Source organism: Maniola jurtina, chromosome 3 (genome assembly GCF_905333055.1).
Source record: "Maniola jurtina chromosome 3, ilManJurt1.1, whole genome shotgun sequence".
In the NCBI taxonomy this organism is placed as follows: Eukaryota; Metazoa; Arthropoda; class Insecta; order Lepidoptera; family Nymphalidae; genus Maniola; species Maniola jurtina.
In genome coordinates this window covers 13,624,054-13,648,542 of record NC_060031.1, presented here as the reverse complement: position 1 = coordinate 13,648,542, position 24,489 = coordinate 13,624,054, and the positions used below count along the sequence as shown (strand labels likewise).

At 37.4% G+C, this 24,489-nt stretch overlaps 1 protein-coding gene across 13 annotated transcripts in view; it reads left to right on the top strand.

Moving 5' to 3' along the window:
• The window catches only part of LOC123880969 (serine/arginine repetitive matrix protein 2), a 29,309-nt gene extending 6,435 nt beyond the window's left edge, over window positions 1–22,874 (top strand). Inside the window, exons 4-14 of one of the 13 annotated variants that reach the window (XM_045929415.1) lie at window positions 8,063–8,278; window positions 8,575–8,634; window positions 8,754–8,780; window positions 8,860–8,892; window positions 9,701–9,815; window positions 12,119–12,171; window positions 12,547–14,637; window positions 15,257–15,343; window positions 16,372–16,470; window positions 21,144–21,162; window positions 22,678–22,874. In XM_045929415.1, coding sequence (XP_045785371.1) covers window positions 8,063–8,278; window positions 8,575–8,634; window positions 8,754–8,780; window positions 8,860–8,892; window positions 9,701–9,815; window positions 12,119–12,171; window positions 12,547–14,637; window positions 15,257–15,343; window positions 16,372–16,470; window positions 21,144–21,162; window positions 22,678–22,833 — 2,956 coding nt within the window. In that variant the 3' untranslated portion in view covers window positions 22,834–22,874. Of the gene's footprint in view, window positions 1–8,062; window positions 8,279–8,574; window positions 8,635–8,753; window positions 8,781–8,859; window positions 8,893–9,700; window positions 9,816–12,118; window positions 12,172–12,546; window positions 14,638–15,256; window positions 15,348–16,338; window positions 16,471–18,525; window positions 19,549–21,143; window positions 21,163–22,677 lie in introns of those variants that run through there. The other 12 variants (XM_045929414.1, XM_045929418.1, XM_045929416.1 and 9 more) reach the window with 12 other exon arrangements.
• The last annotated feature ends 1,615 nt before the right edge of the window (window positions 22,875–24,489 follow it).

Genomic DNA, 24,489 nt, shown 5'->3' with positions numbered 1-24,489 from the left:
GACAGACAACAATCTATAAGGGTTACGTTTTTTCTTTTGAGGTACGGAACCCTAAAAATGATGACTTTATAAAAATTTTCAGCACCACAAAACTTGTCGGCAACATAGAAACTTGTGAATACATAACAGAAGCCATGGCGCGGTCGTCATATTTTGCAAACGAAATTTCTCTTGAAATGTTCTCGGTCTATATTTACCAATTTAGACGTGACGTTATGGGGAGTCCCTTAGGGAGGTCAGTGGGTCTCCCCTAGTCCCTTGTTATTATAGATATTGATCGCTGTTACGCCTAAGCATACACAAGGCTCTCAATTCAACTCGTATCTATGTATGTATGTATCTGTAAAACCCTGTCCTGCTTATATTACATACTCGTACCTTGAGCCTTAAAATAAGTTGGAATAAATTCTATTTTGCAAGTGTAAATCTGTTTGGCAAAAATATAGATTTTTTAATGCCATTACAAATTAGCCCTTAACTGCGATCTCACCTGGTAGTGAGTGACGACGCAGTCTGATGGAAGCGGGCTATTTTAGCTAAGCTAAGGGGTATAACAGTTTTATCAAACCCATACCCTTTATCAGTTTCTACACGGCATCGCTTTAGAACGGCAAATCGCTTGGCAGCACGGCTTTGACGGCAAAAGTCTCTCACCAGAGCAGAGACATAAACGCCCAAATTGTCCTTGTCGGGAATTGAACCCACGGCTCTCACTTTTAAGATCACAGCGCTCATCGCTATAAGATCGTCTGCGCCATCCAGGGAGGTCGTCGAAATCAAATTATGACCTAGCATAGTCTGCGCGGCTACCTAGGTTGCACTTCCAAGAACAAAGAGCACCTAGTTACACAAATATGGATGTATAAGTACTAAGTCCTTATTGTCCTAGAAAAAGTGACCCTTTTATTGATCGCGCACACCCTACCCGTTACGCGAGGCAGGGTTTTACCGAGGGGTTGTATTGCACAACCTTATTTATTTTTAATTTCGCTGTATACTGTGTTTTATTAAGGGGTGGAAGTAGGTGAAAATTCTTTTGTTGTTGTTTACTTGACCCAGCAAACAAAAGTCCGATAAATCAAATTAACAAGGTTAGAAGTAGTTCGAATTGCTATCCTTTTCAAATTGGCCTCTGCGGAAAAGGACAGCGCGTTTGATATGCGATTTAATATTGTCGCATAGAGATTGTGTACGTGTGTTATATGTGAGAGACAAGATTTCACACTTCTAACATTATGGCATGATAAAAAATGTGAAAATCGACATATGACTGTGTGCGTGTCCTATCTAAATTTTTTGACGAGTTCACTTCGTACTATTTCGGCTGTTACACTAGCGATTGCAGACAAGGCCATGTAATACGGAGGGAAGAAAATTATGTCACTAGAAGAATGTTAAACATGCATGTGAAAGGAAAAAAGAGGAGAGAGGGAGACCAAAGAAAAGTTGGATGGATTGCGTGAAAGAGGATATGTGTGTAAGAGGAGTGGAAAATACGTTGACGTATGACAGAAGCGAGTGGAAGAAAAAGACATGTTGTGCCGACCCCACATAGCGTGAGATAAAGGACAAGAAGATAGTAGACGAAGTCATCTACACTCGCGACAGCTCGAGACTCATCCCGCTAGCGTTGTCCTTATCCCGCTCGATTGACTTCGCTTTGACCTCTGCGCTGCCATTACTCACACATGATTCGTGTACGATCAAGCTGCTTGTATCGCAGTTGTCGAGGGTGTGGCTATTTTATTATTACGGACTCTCAATATTTTCCAATCAGTGAAAGATAGTCTCGCGAAAGATACGGTGCACTGCAAAGTAGCCAAGAGCATTATCGTAGACCAGTCGTAGAAAAAAGGTCTCCTATATCGATCGCTTCACCCCTGTTTCCCACCCTTCGCATTCAGTCTAAAATGGCCTTAAAATAATTTCAAATTTTTCGAGAGTCTGAAAACAATAGATCCTCAGGAGCTCAGTCCAAAAGTGATTTCAAAATTGCTTTCAAATATTTTCTAATTAATAAATTCTGGTTCAGATTTTCCGAGAGAATCGGAAAACAATGCTTATTAATTAAGCGAACAATACGAAGTTTTTTCATGCCATTCAATACGAGCACTTTTCAGACTGAAGTATTCATCAGGCATCATTGCGAAAAGCCTTTTGTCTTGTTGTTTTTAGGGTTCCGTACCTCAAAAAGTTATCCCGGAAAGTCAGAGTTCAATTTTTTTTGATACGAAGTTTCAATTTTATAATAGTCGGTACGCTCGGTGGAGCACTTCGAATCGGAAAAAAAAAATTGTCATTTTGTATGGCATATCTCTTCCAGCGTACTTGTATAGTGGGTATGTCCATTATTTCAGTGTTTGCGACCCATAAATTCTCTTTTTCAGTAGCAATCAGATTCGACAATTATCTGTCGATCATTTTTATCCGAAAACTTTGAATACTTCTACATGTATACTAATATTATAAATGCGAAAGTGTGTCTGTCTGTTTGTCTGCTAGCTTTTCACGGCCCAACAGTTTAACCGATTTTGATGTTTGATACAGATTTTGCATACACCATGGGCTACTTTTATCCTGAGAAATCAAAGAGTTCTCACGGAATTCTTAAAAGCCCATCAGTTTTACCGATTTATATGAAATTTAGTACAGAGGTAGCTTGGGTCTCGGAAATTGGCATAGGCATCTCTTTATCCCAGATAATCAAAGATTTCCCACGGGATTAAAAAAAAACTCAAATCCACGCGGACGAAGTCGCGGGCATTATCTAGTTTTCAATATATTTTTATTCTAAATAACCCTTTTCCTCGCAGATGTTTAGAGCAGGAATATTAATTATTTTGTCCCATTAACACACATAGTAGGTAGCATGAACATGTTGACAAGGTGTTAATCATTTAGCACTTGGCATTTGGCATCGGTATTTCATTTAATCTTGGACCAATTATACTGGTATGAAATAAGTTTAAATGAATAAACATTCTCCTATATTTTATGAGCTTCATAAGAACGCTCAGGCTGAGATCTATAGAGCCCACTTTGACTTTGCTCAGACTTAAGACCCTGTTAAAACGAGACAGCGTTATACTGCTGGCGTAAATCTGTCTCGTTTTTACTGACACTTAAGTCAAAGTGCGCTCCATAGATTTCTACCTCAGAGTTGCTCAACGAGCACCGAAGAGAGTTAGTTTCGGTACGTCATTAAATCAGAAATGAGGCGATTCGTGAAAACATCAGAGCTACCGGCATATCCCAACGGGTTGCGAGTTGCGACGCTATAGTGGCAGTGGGCAGGGCACATACTCGTGGTTTGAAGAACCGATATGCGTCCAAAGGTGCTGGAATGGCGACTTCGTACCCAAAAGGACAGCGTTGGTAGATTCCTCACTAGGTGGACAAATGACATCAAGAATGCCGCAAGCTTGATACAGGCGGCGCAAGACCGCAGCATCTAGAAGTCTTTACAGGAGATCTAAATCCAGTAGTGGACGTCTATCGTTGACATGACAGCGAAAATGAGTTAGTTTGTTGCTTAGTTAGTGTGTTGGTTTGTTCTTCAATTAGACAAAGTTTTTTCTAACTTATGTATCGTAAACCATGTCTGTATCAATAATATTGTATAAAATTTCCTGCGAAAAACTATTTCAAAATATTTAACAACAGCGTCTGTCGACCTAAAAGCATTTTCAACAAGCTCTCCGTGGAAAATGTCAAGTCTTACTTCACGCCAAAGAGCATAGAACTCACATTCTACCTAACGATGCTTTGAGCCCCTAATTGTTAATTAAAATCGCAGTATGTTTTTGTACCTAGGTACAGTATCACCAAATCACCAAAGAATTGTGAATAATTGAGAAAGAAATTACCCCTTTCAATTGCAGAACAAATTCAAGGAGAATTGAGATTTTTTGCATTTAAAATATGCCATTGTCGAAGCTCTCTCCCATCTCTTTTCATAATACATTATTGCTCGAATTCAATTGCAATAAAAATTTATCCGTTACGTCCAAAATTTATGTCTGCTGAAAATAATTTATGGTCAAAATAAATACGAACAATTTGTTGCAAGTCCATAAAAAACACGTAAAACCCACTTTAGTTATATATTTAGAATGGTTTAGATCGAAAAAAGGCCGTCGGCGATAAAAACACAAGAGATGTGCAACTGGGATTTTAGATATACCTACCGTTGTGAAAAACCTAGGTCGTCTAGCATAGAACTAAGAGCCACCACATGCCAGACATTTGTTATTTTATAAAAGCTAATAGGTTTATCTGCGTATTGTCCTCAACACAGGGAGGAACGATTAGCAACTATGAAGTTTGGCTTATAGTGGCTTTGGGAGATAACAGATAATAAAGGTGTAAAAAACCTTACGTTAAAATATAAACTCTAATTTTTTTATATTTTCGATAGAATAGTATTAGAAACCACGTCAAGCATTGCCAGTATCGTGGCAAACCCCTGCCAGACACTTAACTTTAAGGCGTCTAGCACGGAGTAACAACTCTTAGGTAACTTATGATCATCCATGCCATCATCTATCATCATGATGGAGGTGTGAGGTCGACATTGGAACTCTCTGATGGCATATGGAAAGTCGTATTTTGACTCATTTTCTTTGTTTTCATGAAAACTTTTCAAAAGAACACGATGACTGTGCCCTGATGATGACTGAAATGGAGGGTGGGAACGGAAATTCTCTAATGAAATATGGCAGGATAATCGAGTTTGGACATCATTTCAGCTTGCACTGCCTAACATAGGCCTTTCCCAAAAAGTGCCACTACACCCGATCCTCAGCCTTCATCCAACCACTTCCCGTCGGTTCATTTTGCTAGAGGCGTCCCACACTACCCTTACTTATTCGCGGTTTTCACTGTAGAACTTTCTGGCTCCACCTACTATTATCAAGCATCAAACATGCCCATTGCCACTTCAACTTGGACTTATATGTGCATTTTAAAATAAGCCACTGATTTTTGAGCTCGCCTGTAATTTGTAAACGTTTAAATAAATATCGGAGTGCTAACCAACCACAATTGCATGCCAATCAGTTAACTGCTCGTAGTGACATACTACACGTGACGGCAATAATGTACTGCGACAAGCGAAATTCATATAATAATTAACAGATTTAATTTCGTCTGCCAAATGCTACACAGTCACACCTTCTGTAGGGTCGGCATATCTTCATAAACTTTAGGATTATTCTGGATTTTGACCCCTTGTTGAATCAGTGTTCATTGGTTTATAATTTTCATGAGGAGCTGGCGAAATGGTGTATTACGGCTTCTTCCGAATGTTTTTGGCTCACTGAATACAAATAAATATGAGCTTATTTTCAAGCTAAACAGGCTAAAACTGTCTTAAACTTGAATCCAAAGATTTCTATCAATGAACCACGAAGATTGGATCATTGAATACAAATCAGAACTTATTTCCAAGTAAAACGGCACTGAAACTTTGCTAAAATCAAGCTTGCGATTTTCATTAAAACGGTCAGTTATATAAAGTTTCAACAGCTTTCATTCAGTTTTTTTTTCTCCTTTCGTGCATTTCGTTCCTTTTTGTTCGCCAGGTCCTCAAATATTCTGCATATACCATTACCTTCTTCTTTTGCATATAGCTAAGTGCCTACTTACCATTGGACTTGCAATTTACCTATCTTGTAATGTTTAAGCGAGACCGGCATTAAGTACAAACAAGTGTAAATTAAAAATTTATAATATAAGAAAAGACCTGATAACTTTCAAATGGCTGAACCGATTTTCTTGGACTATTCCGCGCCTACGATCCAAAGTATCTGAGTTTTCCAAAACATCATTTTCAAATAAATAATTATGTATCTAGGCAACGTCCATCTTGACAGCTTGACATTTGTCAAGTTACATAATATTATGAACCTAACGGTTGTCTAACCTTCTTTTCTACAAGAAAACTAGAAAAGAGCTGATAACTCTTAAACGGCTGAACCAATTTTTTTGGATTATAGCTAAGAACACTCTCGATCAAGCCACCTTTCACACAAAAAAAAGTAAATTAAAATCGGTTCATTCGTTTAGGCGCTACGATGCCACAGACAGATACACAGATACACACGTCAAACTTATAACACCCCTCTTTTTGGGTCGGGGTTAAAAAGATACTGATCGTTTGAGAAAAGGTCTTTCCTCAATGCTTTTAAGGAAAAATAAGTCTCTGATTGATACCAAATAACAATAGTATGTATTGTTAAAGTAACATTTATTACATAACCTTGCGAAGATTTCGATAACGATACGGTTATTTATAAGGGTTTGAAAGACTATAAATTATATCCAAGCAAAACAAGATTGATGCATATCGCAAACGTCTCGTGATTGCGTTTGAAGACAGCGAAACGTAGACACTTGTACATACACAGCACATTAGCTTTTGGCAACTGCTTGTATCAATCTCAATTCCAAAATAAACCGCAAAACGTAGCCAGAGATACACGTGGGTACTTCAACACGTAAAATAGAAACACTGACGTAATTACAATTCTTAGGCTTTACTCATTTTCTTACTGGCGAAAGGATTGGGTTCACTCGCATTGCCTGCTAACGATGAGATTCCTATTTCTCGCGTCTTCGCTCGTATTCTTTGCATCCTTGGCAAAATGATCAATACTCACTTAGTAATCGGTCAAGTGTGAGTCGGACTCGCACACGAAGAATTCCGTACTTACAAGATTTTTTTTTAAAAAGATGTAACCACGAATTCACGGTTTTCGGATTTTTCCCTTTACTTGTGCAATTAAACATGCTACCTGCGAAATTTTATGATTCTAGGTCAATGGAAAGTAGGTATCCCATAGGTTTTGTTTCCTTTGACGGGTCTTGACAGACAAACAGACAACGAAGTGAACCTACAAGGGTTCCTTTTTTTCTCGGTAATAACTACAGAAATACTAGAATAATTTGAATAAATTGAGATCCTAGCCCATTATTTGTATTTATAGTAGGAAATAGGATTTTTTTTAACAAGTAGTACAATTTTTAAAAGGAATTAAAAATAGCGTATTGTTCTCAAAGGGCAAGTAAGCCCTTTGTAGTTAGCAGGGCGGTGTAAAGCGGAGATGGGTTGATTGCGCAGGGTGCGCGCGTCGCGTGCTTCCTGTTATTCCTGCAGTAGCGCCGCCGGGCCGCCGCCGGCCGGACTACCATGTAACCTCACGCCCCACGCCTTTGCAGTCTTCCAGCGGTCCCGCCGCCTTAGTCTAATTCTAGCTTTAAGAAAACAAGTCTTCCACTAGGTTAAGGATTTAGTTATAATGCACCGTGGTCGAGCGTCGCGTCGCGAGCACAATAACCGCGTGGTGTTCGAGCGGCTATGGCGAGGTACCTTCCAGGCGGTGCTCGCCGGCCCGCAGCGCAGGCCGCGCGCCTCCTCCCACGACCCTAACCCCGACCTCTCGATCGAACCGTTGAGACCGACCCCTACCACGACAGACCCTTTAGAACCAGCTCTGAGAACCATTCTCGAAGGACTCAGAAGCTGCTGCTGTCGATGCAGTTGCGCCTCCAATCGCAACAATATAAACAACAATTTGCAGGTCTGTCTCTCCAATGACGAGGAGAGGAAATCTATGCGATCCGTCATAAGGTGTGTTATTATACCGATTACTTATCTCTACGCTAACTATGTGGATCGAATAAAAACAATAAAATTACCTTGTATCAATCTTACGCGTACAATACTAATTGGATTTTTAATCGATTTCACGCTACGCAGTGAATAATATGCGCTAACAGTTAATACCATTTCGATTTCGTACCGCAATGATCGATTTATGATAGACATATTAGTACTTATATGAGAAATTAATTTACAATTTCCCTATTCTAGCGCACTTAGGTGCTATTCAGGTAAATATCATCTTATTTCCAGCTAATTGAAGCTTAAGTATATTCTGCTACCTTAACGATAACTTTCAATCGTCCCATAAATACCAACTTAGTGCTCCACGAATAAAATCTTCATATGAAAATTATTGTCTTATCTGTCGGCCATCTTGAAATTTTGTTGGATTTTCAGTGTGCGCGAAACTCATGCAGTGGCGGAGGCCCAACAAGAGAAAAATGCGCGGATCAGGGACGCGTTCGGCATATCGCCGCGGTTCGTGGAAGGGACGAGCCTGGACGCGGAGCGCCGGGCGCGGGACGAGGCTCAGAGGTACCCTCTAGTGAGGACGCCGAGCCACGAAAGAGAGGATCGCGATACGCACGTCACCAAGAAGAAAAAGAAGCGAAGGTATGACGAAGTTGTGAGCCTATACAGTACAGTAGCAATAGTTCAAAATGTAGACCAGTTCACAGTGATTTCTCAGATAATCATGTAGGTATCATGAAATATTTTTTCAGTAAATTATTTATAATATTTTTTTCATGTAAAAGATTCGTCAATTTATTAATCTGTATGTGTACATCATGTAACCAAAATGATAGTATGTTTTGTGCTTTGAGAAACATTTATAACCACAAATTTTTCTAATTTCAGTGTTTTGTGCTTTGAGAAACATTTATAACCACAAATTTTTCTAATTTCAGCACATCACCAGAAGCCAAAAAATCTAAGAAGAAAAAGTCAAAGAAGAACAAGAAAGACAAGTAAGTTTTACTTAATAATATGCAAATCATTATTGTAAACACTTCCTTTTACGTATTGTGTTTTAGTTATTTTATCACAAAAATATTTCATAACTAAATTTATCTTTTGTTAAACTTAGACAGGTGACACTAGCATTAACTAAGAGGCAAGTACGTTGAAATACATGATATTATGTTTAATTTTATTGTTGAATAAATATTTAAAGGACCGTTTAATAATTTCAGTCAAAGAAAAATGTTATGGAGATTTATTCGTAGGTATGAAAATTGTTGAAATGATTTTTTTGCAATAACTGACAGTAGACTGCAAATAGAAACTTTATTCATATGGACGCGTACGTCTTTAAATATAAAAGAAGAAACTGACTGACTGACATAATATAGACGTACATTTCAAACTGCTGAGTGAAACTTGAGATTTTGCGTGTAAGCCCTCGCCAAATCTTTATGGTCGTATGCGCCTATAGCTGCTCTATAATATAGACGAAGACTAAGAAATCATTTTGAGAACAGTTAAATTCACGAAGTCGGTGGATAAAAGAACACATTATTTTCCAGGATGTGTTATAGTTCTGGTTTGTTTTATAGGTATATATGTATTACCAAATTAGGCATTGGATTATAAATAATCTCCAAATACACTAAGCATTTCGCTTCCCTATAAATAAATAAAAATTGATGTGTTCCGAGGTCAGAAAGTTCAAGATCGTAACACAATTTCGTAATACTTTTATGTTTGTGAACATTTCCGATTCCTGCGATTCTGTTGTTTTAAACAAAATATAAACCTATTTTTATAAAAATACACGGTTTTAGGTTGTTGCAACAACATGCAACAATGTGGCATGTTAGAAATGAAAATAGTAAGCGGCATTCGGCAGCCTGTTTTAGACTGAAATAACATTGTGCTGTTGAGTTGGAATATCTTGACTTAATAAGAGAAGGACAGACTTGAGATTTTTGCTACATGTATATTACTATTGATATTATTGTACTGTGCAGCCCTGTGGCATGACGCAATGTCGCACTATGTTGCTCTGGCGTAAATGAAACTTTATTTTGTCAGGCAAGACAGCAAGAAGAAGAAGAAACGGTCCAAGTCGCCAAACGCTGAAAGTTCCAGCAGCTCGGAAGGCGACAGCGATTCCAGCTCAGAAGACGAACGCCAGAAGAAAAAGAAGGTAAATATCACATGAGGCCAATGCCTACTGACTTGCCTTATGATTTAGCAGTTTGAGATTTGGTCAATTATTTTATTCAAAGATTGTGTTTTGGACAGAATTGTGCATTAGAATCTTTTTTTAACGTCTGATATACCGTCTAATTTGATCATTTAAGTAAATTAGTATCTACAGAAGAGCTATTTGAAACGAAATCATGTTCTACGAAGCTGTAGATTAGAGTGTACTTACACTAACCATCAGTTTTAAGCAAACCAAGTTGGACTTGTTCGGAATGTCCTGTCTTGTACTGCATAGAGATCATTGGTTTTGATGGAAACTACAAAAGGTATTCTTTTTTTGAAGTCAGTAATAAAGTCAATTTGTAGATAAATCCGCACATTTCATGAGAAATATTAACTTGGACAAAGTATAATTATTTAATTGATTTCTATTTTAGAAAATTCTTTGAGATGGTACATCGGAGGAATAAATAAAAAAAGATTTTTAATTTTTATCAACATACTATAAATAAAAAAATGTTTCATAATAATTGTAGGTATTTTTCTTATTTATTTGACTTATTGAGAATGTTACACAATCTTTGAATACTAGGTACTTTTTAGTGACTACTCTCTTGTATTTTAATGGGTAGAAATGGGGATATTTGGGTTATATATTATGAGTGTCAAATATGTTTAATGATTTTTTATTTTGGGGAGATTTCTTGTCACAAATACACTGACATGTCACCAACCCTTACTCATGTCGTCCTCTAGAGAATAATCTGTAGCACTATGCTTTCTTTTTCTTTGAACCATAATAATAACGTGATCTTATATAAAAAGCTATAAAATCTTGCACAATATTTTTCAAAATTTAACCTTGTAATTTTATAAATTCACGTCCCTATATTTTTCTATGCATTCGCCATAAACTGTGAAGTGTAGGTAGTATCACTATTTTGTTTTGCGACATTTTTCCTTTTCTATACATACCCTGCGAGCTTTTTATTTTCCAATGCCCACCCGTTTAAATGTTTGAACGGACATCTTTTATAAATGGGTTTAAGATCAGATTTGTGGTTATTGTCTTTTACATCATTTTTTATTTATTTTTTTGTCTGTAAATACAAAAAATAGACAGTAAAAATTATCTGTTTAACTGTGCATCATTTCATAGGATAGCCATCTTTATCTGAAGAAATAACGTATACTGTAAGTATATCACAAAACAATAACACGTTAAACACTGTTAGGTGAAAACTAAAATAATATGTGTTCAATTTGGTATTGCATTTTCATATACATTTGTGACTAACTTTATTTATGAAGAGAATTTACAAATATGGGCGATTGTCAGGGTCTTGATGTGCACTGTTTACGAATTACGATTGCATGGTGTTTGTAGTACTCTGGAACAGATGGTGGTATCGCTATCCGCAGCGTGTATGCCTTATGTGTACTGGAAAAACGTGCTTCGTGCCCCTTCCACTTCTGCTCGATAACGACTTAACGCTCACGATCGATGTAACACGTAGCCGTCACTGATTGTTGCTCGCGTTGCTGTGCAAGTTTCGACTCTCGGGTACTGAATACAAGCACGTTTTTGTATCGCACATTTTGAACTTGATTGTTTATAAAAATGTAACTAATCCATAACATTCTCCCTCTTCTCATTGACTCAAAACTAATTAAGGATGCTCCACATGTTTAAATGGTATACACTACCACCACCGTTTGTTGTTAAAGGTACGTCCCAGAGAGTTATATTACATTTGATTTTGTGTAATACATGTATTTATGTATTTAAGTATCATACCAACTTTTATTAACATTGTAATGTGTTACTAATCTAGAAGATTATGTATAAAAAGGGGTACATGCACTAGTGCCAAATCCTTTCTTTTTTGTTTAGACGTTACTATATTTATTTGTATCGAAGAGAGTGTTATGGATGATATATTTATTGTAATATATTGAGAAAGTACAAAAAGAACTAACAATTCGTCCATTAAATAATTTTTTTATTCAATATTTGCTTTCGTGAGTAGCTTTTTAATACAGTGAACTTTATGTTAACGCCTATAAGTTGTTTTGTCTGATTCCAAATAGAAGTGCATGTGTAAAATAATTTGTTGTTTAATTTTTAAAGAACAGAAATACTTCAATCACTAACGTTTCTGTGAAGTGAGGGATTTCAGAATATTTTAGTAAAATATGTTTTTAGTTGCCATAACCACTAGTCTTCTTGTATTGGCACTGGTGTTTATTGCCGTATTATTGCAACTCAACATTCACGATGTTATATTGATTTTTGAACAGAAAAAGTCGGGAAGCAGGCGCCGGGCCAGCAGTGCGCCGTCCAGCCGCGAGACGTAAGTAATGAAATAAAATCAAAATAATGAAGTAAAAAAATTTATATTAAAACTTCTTTAGACTTGCTTTACTTGAGAGTAACTCAAATCTTTTTTCAGTCAAACAGAACAGCTGTTTTGAGACCGCCATCTTTTATAGACGTGTTTTAAAATGCCAAGTAGTTGGCTGTTAGATTAAAAGCTCTATATTTACTTCCTACATTAGTATGTATTACTTATTACTTACGACATGTAAATATGATAAAAACGGTTTGGCCTACTCATTTTCAAAACAGAAAAATCCCGCGCGCGTTTTATTTTACTTCAACCATGCGCGAAGGTCATATTTCTATGACAACTTTACTGTTAAGTACATATATCGACCTATTGTTGCAGTTCACCAGTAAAGCAGACCAAAGAAAGACAATGGGAACGCCCAGCTGATTCACGAGGAAATGATATCCGCAAAAAAAATTGGGAGCGACCAGAAGATCAAGAAAATGACAGTCGAAGAAAGAATCGGGAAAGCGAAGAGCGCAATAACCGATACGACGAAAACCAAAGAAATTCACGACAGAATTATACAAGCAGAAGACGCGATGAACGAAGTCGGTCGGTTGAGCAACGTAGGTCGGGCGAACGGCGCAGGTCGCCTGAGAAACGTAGATCAGTTGAAAAACGACGATCTGTTGAACGGAGGTCCTCTCCGGACTACCGGCGCAGGGATGATCGTAGGTCACCAGAATATAGACAAAAATCATACGTTAGCAAAGATAAAAGCAGAGATCCTGTCAGGGATGATTTTGAAAGAGCAAAAGAGTCTAGACAGTCCAAACGTGACCGGAAACGATCGCCGTCTCGTTCCGATTCCGAAGAACCACCTCCTAAGAAATCCGAAATCAGGGAAAAGAGAATTCCACGACAGTCTAGCGACTCGCCACCTCCAGAAAAAAGACGACGCAGGAGTCCGTCACTTGACAACAGAGGAAGAGACGACACTTATAACAGTAAAAAAGAAAAGTCAAAAGAAGAAGTGAAACGCAACGATAAAAAACGATCAAGAAGAAGCGAGTCGCCCGACTATAGAAGTAGACGTCAGGAAGAATTGCGAAAAGACGAAGATGACAAAAGACGCAGAACTGACAATGACCGATACTATAGAGAAAACTTGGATGAGCACAAGCGAAAAAAGAATAGAAGCCTATCAAGAGATAGACCGGAAACATCTCGAGCATATCAAGAACGGTCTCCTGAAAACAAATCTAATAAAAGAGAATCAAAAAAGGGACCTGAGAGATATTACAAAACCGCCAGAGTCGAGCCCTCTTCGTCGTCTGACTCCGAAACAGAAGCGCCTCCAAAGTCGAAAGAAAGTAAAACTTCACGAAACCATAAACCGAGAAGCGAATCTCCCCCTAAAGAGAAACGTCAGCGCAGTCCATCTATAGAATACGGTAGGCATGCATCTCCCGACCGAAGAGCGAATGAGAGGAAAACAGAAAAGTATAAAAGTAGTTCGAAGTCATCAGAACACAAAAGAGACGACAGTAGACAGAGACGAAAGTCACCTACGCCCGTAGGAAACACACGGCGTAAAAATTCACGAAGTAGATCTAAATCGTCTACGCCAGAGCGCAGACACTCGAAGAAAGAGAAAAGAAAGAGCCGCACACCGAACTTGAAACCTAAGAAGAGTTCGGAGAGACGTACTTTGTCACCTAAGCCAGACCAAAGAGATCGAATCGACAAAGACAGAAACGATCGCAAGGAATCTCATAAAGATAGATCGAGGTCGCGGTCGAATCACAGGAGTCGGAGTACATCGAGTCTCAGCTACTCGCCGGCGCGCCGCAGTCCGGACAGATACCGCGATATTATAGAGAAGTTACCAGAGAAGGATAAAAGGAAATACATTAAATCGCCATCTGATCTTCAGCCGAAGAAGAAGAAACGCAAAGACGTCGCCGAGAAATACAACAAACCGAAGGCCGCGTGCATGCGTAGCTCGTCCAGTGAAAATGACGATTCGGAAGATGACTTTCTGAGGCTCGACGAGCGAGCGCGCCAGGAGGAGATAGATAACAAAGAGTTGAACAGACTCAAGGAGAAGTTAGCTCAAATGGCGAAAGCTTCGATGGAGCGAAAGAGGATCGAGGAGGAAGCGGAAAGTGCATCGACTTCGCAGGCCGTTCTCGACGCAAACAGCAAACCAGAGGAAAAGGAAACAAATGGCAGTCCCGCATTAATAGAAAAGGATTCCCCAAAAATTGTCAACAAAAGTCCGGCTAAGCCTGTAACTCCTAAGAAGGAAAGCCCTGTAAACGTGGAAAGTTCTCCGGAAGTGAAAAAGAAGCGCGACAGAAGTGCGTCTCGGCGCAGCTGGTCGCGGTCGTCGTCGCGCTCGCGGTCGCGGTCCCGATCTCGGTCGCGGTCTCGCTCTGGCTCGAGATCCACCCGCTCGAGGTCGCGTTCATATTCATCTTCAAGGTAAGGTGACACTAATAGTTCGGTATTGGAATTCGGCATATGATTTGTGATATCGCGAATTGTGTGGCCGCTGTCTATCGTATCGTTTCACAGCTCGCACATTCGCGAGCCCGAATGTTCATACATTCGGGCTGATGAGCCTAGATATAGATTTTAAGTCCCGCGAGAACTTATTGCTTTTCTGGAATATCTAATACACAGGAAGGACTGTTGTCACTTACTGGTTTGCCACACTTATTTAAAAACTCGCCAAAAACAAGACATTCGCTTTATCCCAAATAATGTGGCCAGTCGATTGTCAAACACCGAACTATCGTGATAGAATTTGAATCATTTGCTGGATCCCGACATTGGAGCTTGTACCATAACAAGCTTAAAAATAAATACGACTATGGGCCGATTTTTCAATCGTCAAATAACTTTCATCTGAGAAATAGATTTGACCTATTGACAGATTTCCTATACAAAAACTGTCAACCGTCAATTAATTCCTTAGATAAAAGTTATTTGGTGACTGAAAAATCGGCCATAAAATTCTTGATGCCTTTTCGCTTTAGATTTTGGGGAAATTATTGTGCAATCTGTGATCGAAATTGGAACTAAGGAGCAAAATTTTCAGGCGCTCGCGCTCAAGCCGTTCGAGTTCGTACAGCAGCAGAAGTTCTTCCCGGTCGTCAAGCTCATCGCGATCGTCCCGCTCGTCAAGGTAATTATCGTGTGTGTCGAGAAATTAATGTGTTACATCAAGTTTCTTATGTAAACAGTATTTTTATTCTAATAAATCTCTTCAGATGCTCAAACTTCTGAGACAATTGTATGGTTTCGTAAAAGTATAACTGAACCACGTGGAATGTGTTTTGTCTTTGTGAAAATTAAGTGGATAAATAATCCACTATAATATTTAGATCTTTATTAATCGTTTAACAGTCACTTTTTCTATAATATGATTCGGAAATAAAATAGACAAGGAAAAGATTGTTTATTTTACGTAAATATTAAAGAATAAATTACTGGAAACTAAGTAATAACTAACGCAATTGAGTTTCTCAAAAAAATCGTGAATGTACAATGGCAAAGTTTATGCCCATTTAAATTCATAAAACCGGTTTCCATAAAGAATACTAGACGACTTCGTCCGCAAGAATTTAGTTCTTTAAAACTTCCGCTGGGAACCGGACCGGTTCCGTTTTTCGTGATAAATAGATGCCACTCGCTCCATGAAAAAAACACGACGATCCGTTGCGTTGCGCGGCGTGATTGAAAGATAAACCAACGGACGAAAACTCGCATTTAAAAAATATAAAGTAGGAACTAGTAGGGCTACAGGTATAGCGCATGCCAAACAAGTAGTGCAATTTGAATTTGCGCAAGTAAAAACCTAAGATTAAATACACAAGCCCGGCTGTGATCGTTTATGTACCACACACACAGACGCCTTGTGTTCAGATTAGACTATAAAGGATGAAAAGGAACTAACGATAATTTTCAATGTTCCCTTCACGCTAATTTTACCGTAGATCGAGCGAGCGCAACCACGGCATGCGTTGCTCCTTTGCGCGGCGCGATTTGAACATACAATCCAACAGATTGTCGCATTTATAATATTTGTACACTGTAAAGGATTAAAAGGAGTTAACTTTCTTTCTTTCACGTATAATACACGCAATGCATGCGATGCGTACTTGCGTGCGTAACGAACAGAACAATGACGGGCGTGTACGCCGATTACCGTAGATCGAGCGAGCGCGACCGCGGCTCGGCGCGCTCGCGCTCGCCGTCCATCCCGCGCCGCGCCGGCTCGCCCAGCTTCCTGGACCGGCGGCGGATCACGAGGTATCCACGACGACACACACCACACAGTGCTTTTGAGCGACAATCGCTATGCCGCAGACCCCAGTCATCCTCGTAAGGCTTAACGTGCGTGTACTTACGGACCAGACATTGCAAGGTCATCAACTTAAAAAAAAAAAACAAATCTTATTACTTGGTACTTTAAAACACCTCGATCAAAGATGGCGGCCACAAAATAGCTATTCTGCTTTTCAGCCCATGTTATTAAATTCCGATGGAAGTAACGCGAACGTTGCTTCCTTCTGACAAAATTCTGAGTTACTTTCAATTGCGTCTATAGAAGTCATATACGTCAAATTGTGATTCTTAGTTCTTGTGTCTGGGACTCTACCTACTGGTTCAGAAAGCCAGTTCTATTAAGCTGAAACTGGCTAACTTGAGCCGGCAAGAAACTCAGCAATAATAATCATTATACTATTATCCAGTATTGACCCACTCTTCAAGTCTCCTTTTTTTTTTCTCATTAAGTCTCGTGGCCGACGATGAAACTTCGTCTCAACCACAACTGTGCGTAAAGTTATTTATCCATATTTGAATTTCAGGAGTAGATACCAGGATAACCTTGAAATGTCTTATTCTTTACGAGGATTGAGATTAGATCTTGATAGAAAGCAAGAAAACTAATGTCTTGGGTTGTTTTTTTTTACTGACAAGGCAAAGGTATGCCGCAACCGCGTCAATCGTCGTATCCTACGAATAACGACACTGTTACAAAAGGCCTCCTTTTCAGAAGGAGCATTTTGTGTTTTATTTTAATACTAATGAACATGTATGAAATCTTATAGTTTACAAAGTTGGTAAAGGGTTTTAGGGTTATTATGAAGGGGTTTATCGGACTTTTCTTCAATTGCAAGCATTACAATTGTCCCTTAGGAATTTATTCCATGGAATCGTTTCTATCGGGTCATTTGTGTCCATTTTTAGTCGAAAAATGCAGTCGTAAAAGTATTAAAAGCTTTTATGACAATAGCCACCAACACCATAGTGCCTGTATTCCAAGGTGTTGTGCAAACTTATAAGTGCTAGAATGAAATACAACTAAATTAAATACTTATATTTAACTAGTTTTTTTTTTTTTACTTTACACAGATTAGCCAACTAGTTATTTAAAGAGTATTTTAAGATGACACTCACGCTGATCCGACGAAAAGTAACAAAGCGGCGTTTGTGGCATGACCTCGCGCATGAGCTATGTCTGATTGGTGGGTAAAAGTCTGACACTGCATCCACGGTGGCCGTTTCGTCCTATCTTTTTCGCTAGTACAATTGTGGCTTATTTTGAAACGCTAATTTCTAGGCAATAAAATCTAATTTTTAAACTTTTATGAGTTTGAATGATGCGTAATTGGAGTAGATTTCAAATTAGTAAAAATAAAATAAAACGCCACTCCTGCCGTTTTGTGACGTTATTCGTAGGATACGACGCAATGTGTTTTATTATTTCGCTTTACCAACTAGATTCTGCTCTTTGTTTTCAATTATTTTTTTTTAAGTATTCAATCTATAGAAAAATCTACGGCGTCGTTATATATTACAAACTCATTTGATGTATTTTATTTAATATTTTTTTCTTTAAAAAAGGGTTTTCTTGTAAAAAGAAATCAAAAGCACTGTTCTGGTCAGAGCGTGTAAATTGCACTAAAATTGACGTTTATTAAATTAATGTTGCCTCAAAATATTACACTATTTAAAATAGCAATTATTTAATAAACGTCAATATCGTGTCTGTGTGATTTAACATTTTTTAGAGTGTCGCTTGTCTATGGTAATCCATTGGGCTTTATTTTTTTTATTTTCATATTCACGAATACTGAAGCGTCTATTAAAACACACCTTTAGGTGTTACCAATTAATTATTTAATTGACGTTCCAGTGTTCGCCCGTAATTTGCCGAAAATATGTATGTGTTTGAAACATTTTTTTAAATCTCTTAGTTCTATCAACATTTTCAGGCACTATTTTATTTTTATTTTCGCCGCAGTATTATATTTGTAATTAATTTATTAATTATATTTATATTTGTTTTTTTCTTTATAGATAAAAATTACACGAACTTATAGCCCGAGTATTCAAGATACAAGTAGTTCACTCGGAATAGTGAAGTGCTAGCTCATATTTATCATTAAGTTACATGTATTGCTATAATGTATATTTTAACATTTTGGCATAATTTTATGTTATGTGCGGTTTCTAACTCAATCTATAGTAATTTCTGTGGTATTAAATCCACTTCTCACATTAATTTATGTACTATTGTATTGTATTGTAAATATTTCGATATTAAAATTTAGCAATAGATGTTACTCAAACACAGTAACATTTTATTTTTAATGAACATTGAACACATATTTTTTATACAATTCTAACTTCTATGGCATTAAATACTTCATACATATTTTATGTTTTGTAAATATTAATTAGATTCTATTAATTATTATCAGTAGATTTTACTCAAATTATTCGTATTACCTATGTATGTTTTTTTTGTTAAAATCTGTAGAATGTTTGTCCTAACATGTTTCTCCGTTTTCTCTGTTTGTATACCAACTAACCCGGTTTTTTATATATTAATATAAAACTTAATTTAACTTTTTCTATGTTGATGACATGTGTATTTATATAAATCCTTAAACAAAAATTTAATACCCACAATGTTTTTTTGGTTCATAAAACAAATGCAAGAATCATAAATTACTGAACGGGTCGCATTTACATGTTCTGATCTCATGATCAATTTAACGACTAGTAGTAATAATTTAACTTATTACCAAGATATATTTTCATACTAGTTCTTATAAAGGCAGTTCAGTTTTATTAAATTGTTGTTTTCTCTCTTCGTAGTGCGCCCATTATAGACCTAACATATACGTCAAAGAAATACAAGTATCGAAGAAGATGAGTTAAATAACTATACAAAAATTGTTGCCACATACCAATATTATGCGAAAATGCAAGCGACGCCAGAAGTAGAAGTTGTGCTATATTATAAGGACAATTTAATTCGAGTGTGTTTTGTTTCAATTATTTTGTGTTATCACATTAAAGTGTATTGTAAATTTATATTTTTTTGTTTTTATTTCATTTCGCATGGTAGATTTTATAATAGAATCTATACACGTCACTATTTCAAAATGTAACTCTTTTACCGCCAGACCATAGTCTTTCAAATTTATTTATGCTCATTCTTATATAACTGAAACAAAATCAAATAGGTATGTATTTGTCTTTGATTGGATATTTTGCTAATTCGGCTATGATGTACCTAGGACCTAGGTGCACATCTTGGTAGCTAATTCTTGTTGTACACAATCTGTAAATAAAAATGACAGATCTATATGTATTGCTATCCCTTTTATAACGCTCCCCACGGAAAGGAATAGCACTAGATTTAGACCTGTTCGTTAAAAGAGGTGTACAACAGAATCTAAATGAAATATTAAGATTCAGATTACAGATTATTACTAACGAATAAGCACCAATCAGCTATAGAAAAGCAAATGTATTTGAGTTAAAACTCACTCAATAATTTTACAAATATTATTTTATTGAATTAAACCAATTTATAGGTATACCATTTCACTGAGAGGTAGGGCGCGAGTTCTAGAAGGACGACAGTTAACGTAAAAATCGAGGAATTCAACGTCGTTGTTACCCTCCCGCACTCGCACCCTACCTCACGACTCCAGAGTCTCAGTCAAACGGTACGCATAACAAGTAATTTCTATTTTCAATCTTTTCGCACTCTGATCTACAATGAAATTTTTCAGTTGAAGAGGATACTGAAAAATAATATGCCACTAATTTTTAAGGGCGAATACAGGCACAGTTTGTTTTAAACATGCAATCAGAATTATTTTTTTACTTTAATCTAACAATGTTATCAAAATTAGTTTTGTTTTTAAAATATAAGAGCACAATAATTTTGACCAATTAAATAATAGTACTAAATTGGTTAAAATATTGTAAGCATATTTTTTATTGATATTTGAGACTCGGTTTAATTTTTTTAACTGCTTAAACGCTTTAAGTATCGAATTCTGATCAAGCAGATACATATATTTTATGGCAAGCAGTTAAAAATTAGTGGTGTTTATTTTTCATTGTTGCTCCTTTCATCAGAATAATTTTTAGTTAAATATCTAAACATGTCTTATATAAAAGGAACAGCTGACTGACTGACTGACTGACTGACTGACTGATCTATCAACGCACAGCTCAAACAACTGAACGAATCGGGCTGAAAGGCATGCAGGGTGCCTAGTGGGAGATTTTTAATCTATTCGATCGCGTAAAAGTTAACTGCGTTTTGTATGGAATTGAAACAGCGCCATCTAGTGACAAGAAGAATTCCATACAAAACGCAGTTAACTTTTACGCGATCGAATAGGTTAAAAATCTCCCACTAGGCACACTGATAGCTATTATGACGTAGACATCCGCTAAGAAAGGATTTTTGAAAATTCCACTCCTAAGGTGGTAAAATAGGGGTTTAAATTTTGTGTAGTCCACGCGAACGAAGTCGCGGGCATAAGTTAGTTAAAAATAAAAAATTTGAAAGTGGTCACATGTGAGAACTCGGGCTTCACACAACGAAGCCCGGGAAGTCACAGTAATGGCGGTTAAAGGGTTAATCAATTTGTTTTTATCGCTTGCAGCATTGACCTCCATGTAAAGGTAAGCTTATTATATTTCTTTCGTGTATCTAGTTAGCGTAAATTATTAGTTTGGATGTTGTTTTTTTTTTGAGCATGTTTTTTATGTACTTAGAGCATATCGCTACTAAAGTGATATTTTTGAAAGTTATTATCACTTATACATTAAATAACGATTTAAAACAAGTCGTAATTAAAATAATATAAACACGACTGCCCTGCTAAAAACTAAAAAAGAAAAACATTTGAAAATGGCGCCATACAGTCGACATTTTTCAAGAAAAAAAAAAACATAACCGATATAAGGATTCTAACGATACCCGATACAGCCAAAACTGTTCAGGCATTTAGAAATTATGTATGGTGGATTTAAAAAAACTCACGTATCTACATGAACCCTGAAAACATTACACTCCTTTTTTGGGCAGTCGTGTAATAAGAGTAGTTTTGTCTTGAGCATGGATTTAGTTATAAATATTCAGTTTCAACATTTTTAGTTTTTTTTTTTTTTTTTTTTAATTAAACTGACATACTATTTAGTTTACCCTTCATCAGTATCAGTTTAGTAGTATCATTTACTATTCAGATAAAGGATAACAGCTAATTTATTAACTCGTTGAACTAATTACATGTACAGAAGCTATTACCACTTTTATAAAATTATATTGACGTACTGCGCAAAAATCTTTTTTTTTAATGGTGCGTACATATGTCAGCGAATCGCAGCGCACGTACGTTCGCTATCGGTTGTTGCCTACGCGCCATGTTTCGTACGCGCGAATTATGAGCGAGTTAGCACGTGTCTCTGTTGATCATTGTGTTTAAAATCTTAACGTCAAGCGATAAGGTCTGTATTTTATTGTAAATTCGGTTTTAGTCGGCGTTAGGTTGCGCTTTTCTGCGCAAAGTAATTTCGCCGATACGGCTTATAAGAGTGGTAGTAGTATGCGCAAAGTAATTTCGCCGATACGGCTTATAAAAGTGGTAGTAGGTACTACACTAATTTTAAAGCCGGGGCTCGACCGCGAAATGAGCGAGTCATTAATGAGTCCGCTCAACTTGCAACTATATTTCCATAGTAGAGGCTCGACCGCGAAAGTCTAGCGGAGCGGGCTAAAAGAGCAGCGGCCTCGCTGTGTCATCCCGTCCGCGTCGGTTGCGAGTTTCGAGCGGAGCGAGCTACGGTGCTCCTGGCGCGCCTCGCTCTTTTATGGTACCAAGCCATTAAAATCCTTTTTTTGCATAATTGGTCTGAAAATCATCTTATGAGCTCTAGTCTTCAAATCATTTTAACACAGCCGTTCTCTATCGAAGGCGTCACAACACTAACACCGCCGGCAACTCTCGAGCCTATAGCTCATTATTTTCATTTAAGCTATTTCTCGCTTCCAAGAACTCTGTCAGCTCATCTTTGTCCGCTCATTTCGCGGTCGAGCCCCGGCACAAAGCATCAACAAGCATTTACTTACTGTACGATTTTTAAAGCATCAACGGTACTACGTACATACTAACAAATTCGTTACTAACACAATAACAGCGCACGAAAACGCCCAATACCATACCGAAGACCGACGCCGTCCTCCCTGTCCAGCGGAAGTTACTACAGCAGCAGGTCTTCGCAGAGGAGCTGGTCGAGGTCGCCGCGCCCCGAACGAGAATGAGCCGACGAAATAAACATGATAAAAAACATTGAATGGGCAGCCTTAAGATGTTACAAGTAAAATGTACCGTTTTTTTTTAAATATTTGCTTAGAAAAAGTACGTGAAAATTTACGTCGTAGGAAACATATAAAATCTGTCAAAATATCGCTTCTTATTTATTTATTGACGCAGAAACAAAAGGTAATTGCGATTATGTAACTGCCTACTGTAATTGACATTATTTATTGCAACAGACCTCCAGCGTGATTAAATCAACAGAAATTAGTCATAAGTCAAAATAACATTATATAATAGACAAAAATAACTCTTATTTTCTGGTTTGTTTGTGAGTGTTGCTAATTCGGTTGGACCTGGACACAATCTCTTGACTGAGTTAAATTGGCAGGTCTGATTGCAATGTTATTTTTTTGCCTTATGTTATCCTTATAACGAAAATATATGTATATTTTTATCATCACTGAAGGCTGCCCTAAACAAACTAGTAATCTTTCATTATATACACATACATATTTAGTTTAAGTGTTATTAAAATTTATTTATTGGTAATTTTAAGTAGACAAATTTAATGATGTACGATGCAGTTTAAAAATCATCTTTTATTAGATCATAAAATCTACAAAATACCTTTGTGGGTACCTTGAGTTTTTGTAATATCGAACACCATCTATCTCTCGAATGGAATATAACGGATGTTGCTACGCATATAATATTATGTAGTACAATTTATATGTATAACGTTAGATAGCCCCTGAGACGGCTTGTAGCACTAGCGCATTATTATAGAAGGATTACTCCGCAAAGACGTTCAAATAAATAGCGACTCTTGTTATGACGCAATAAGGTGCTATTCAACTCATTGCGGTCTTAAGTTTAACTAACACCTTTCTATCGCGTAAACTCTTCTCTTATATTATCTGATCTCTCTCTCTCTCTCTCTCTCATGAGAGAGCAAGAGAGTCGCAACCCACACCACGAGCTGTCTCAGTCAAGTTGTACGCCTATAACTTATAGAGAATTTGTGACTAAAGGTGAACGCACAGCTAGACGCACCGCAGGAGTACCGAGTAGTAGACGCCTTCATTGCATTTTCTCATGATCTCTCGCAGTAAACACCGAACGCAGTGCTATGGGAATTGTATCTATCCTAAGGGATATGGCCAACTCCCGGTTTTTGCTATATCGCTGCGACAGACATACAAAATCGCTCGTTCACACAGGCTTCGTAAGCGTAGACGTAGCGCGTACCATTGCGTTGTAATATGGAATTGTATGAAACATGACATACCGCTTGCGTAGCGTGAACGTCCGCGTAGACGTAATGCGTGCAGTTATGTCTACGGATTTACACGCGTCACTACGCACGTGTCACGTGTAGGTACGTGTTGCATACGCAATGGGTGTGAATCGGCCTTAAAATGTGATGACTGCGGCACATGCGGCGCGTCTAGATACGCATTCACATTTAGACTAATTTATTTTAATTTAAGATAACTTTTATTATGCTGCTCGGCAAACTTCGTATTCGATGTTGATTACATTCTACAATTAAGTTAGGTTCAGATTCCCAACTTAAATATTGTTGTTTTTTTTTTTAAAACGCTACCTAGTCATTTTTATATTTTTTATTTGTTGATAATTTTAATACTCATCATTCCAAGTAACAATAATACTCTAGTCTTAAATATAT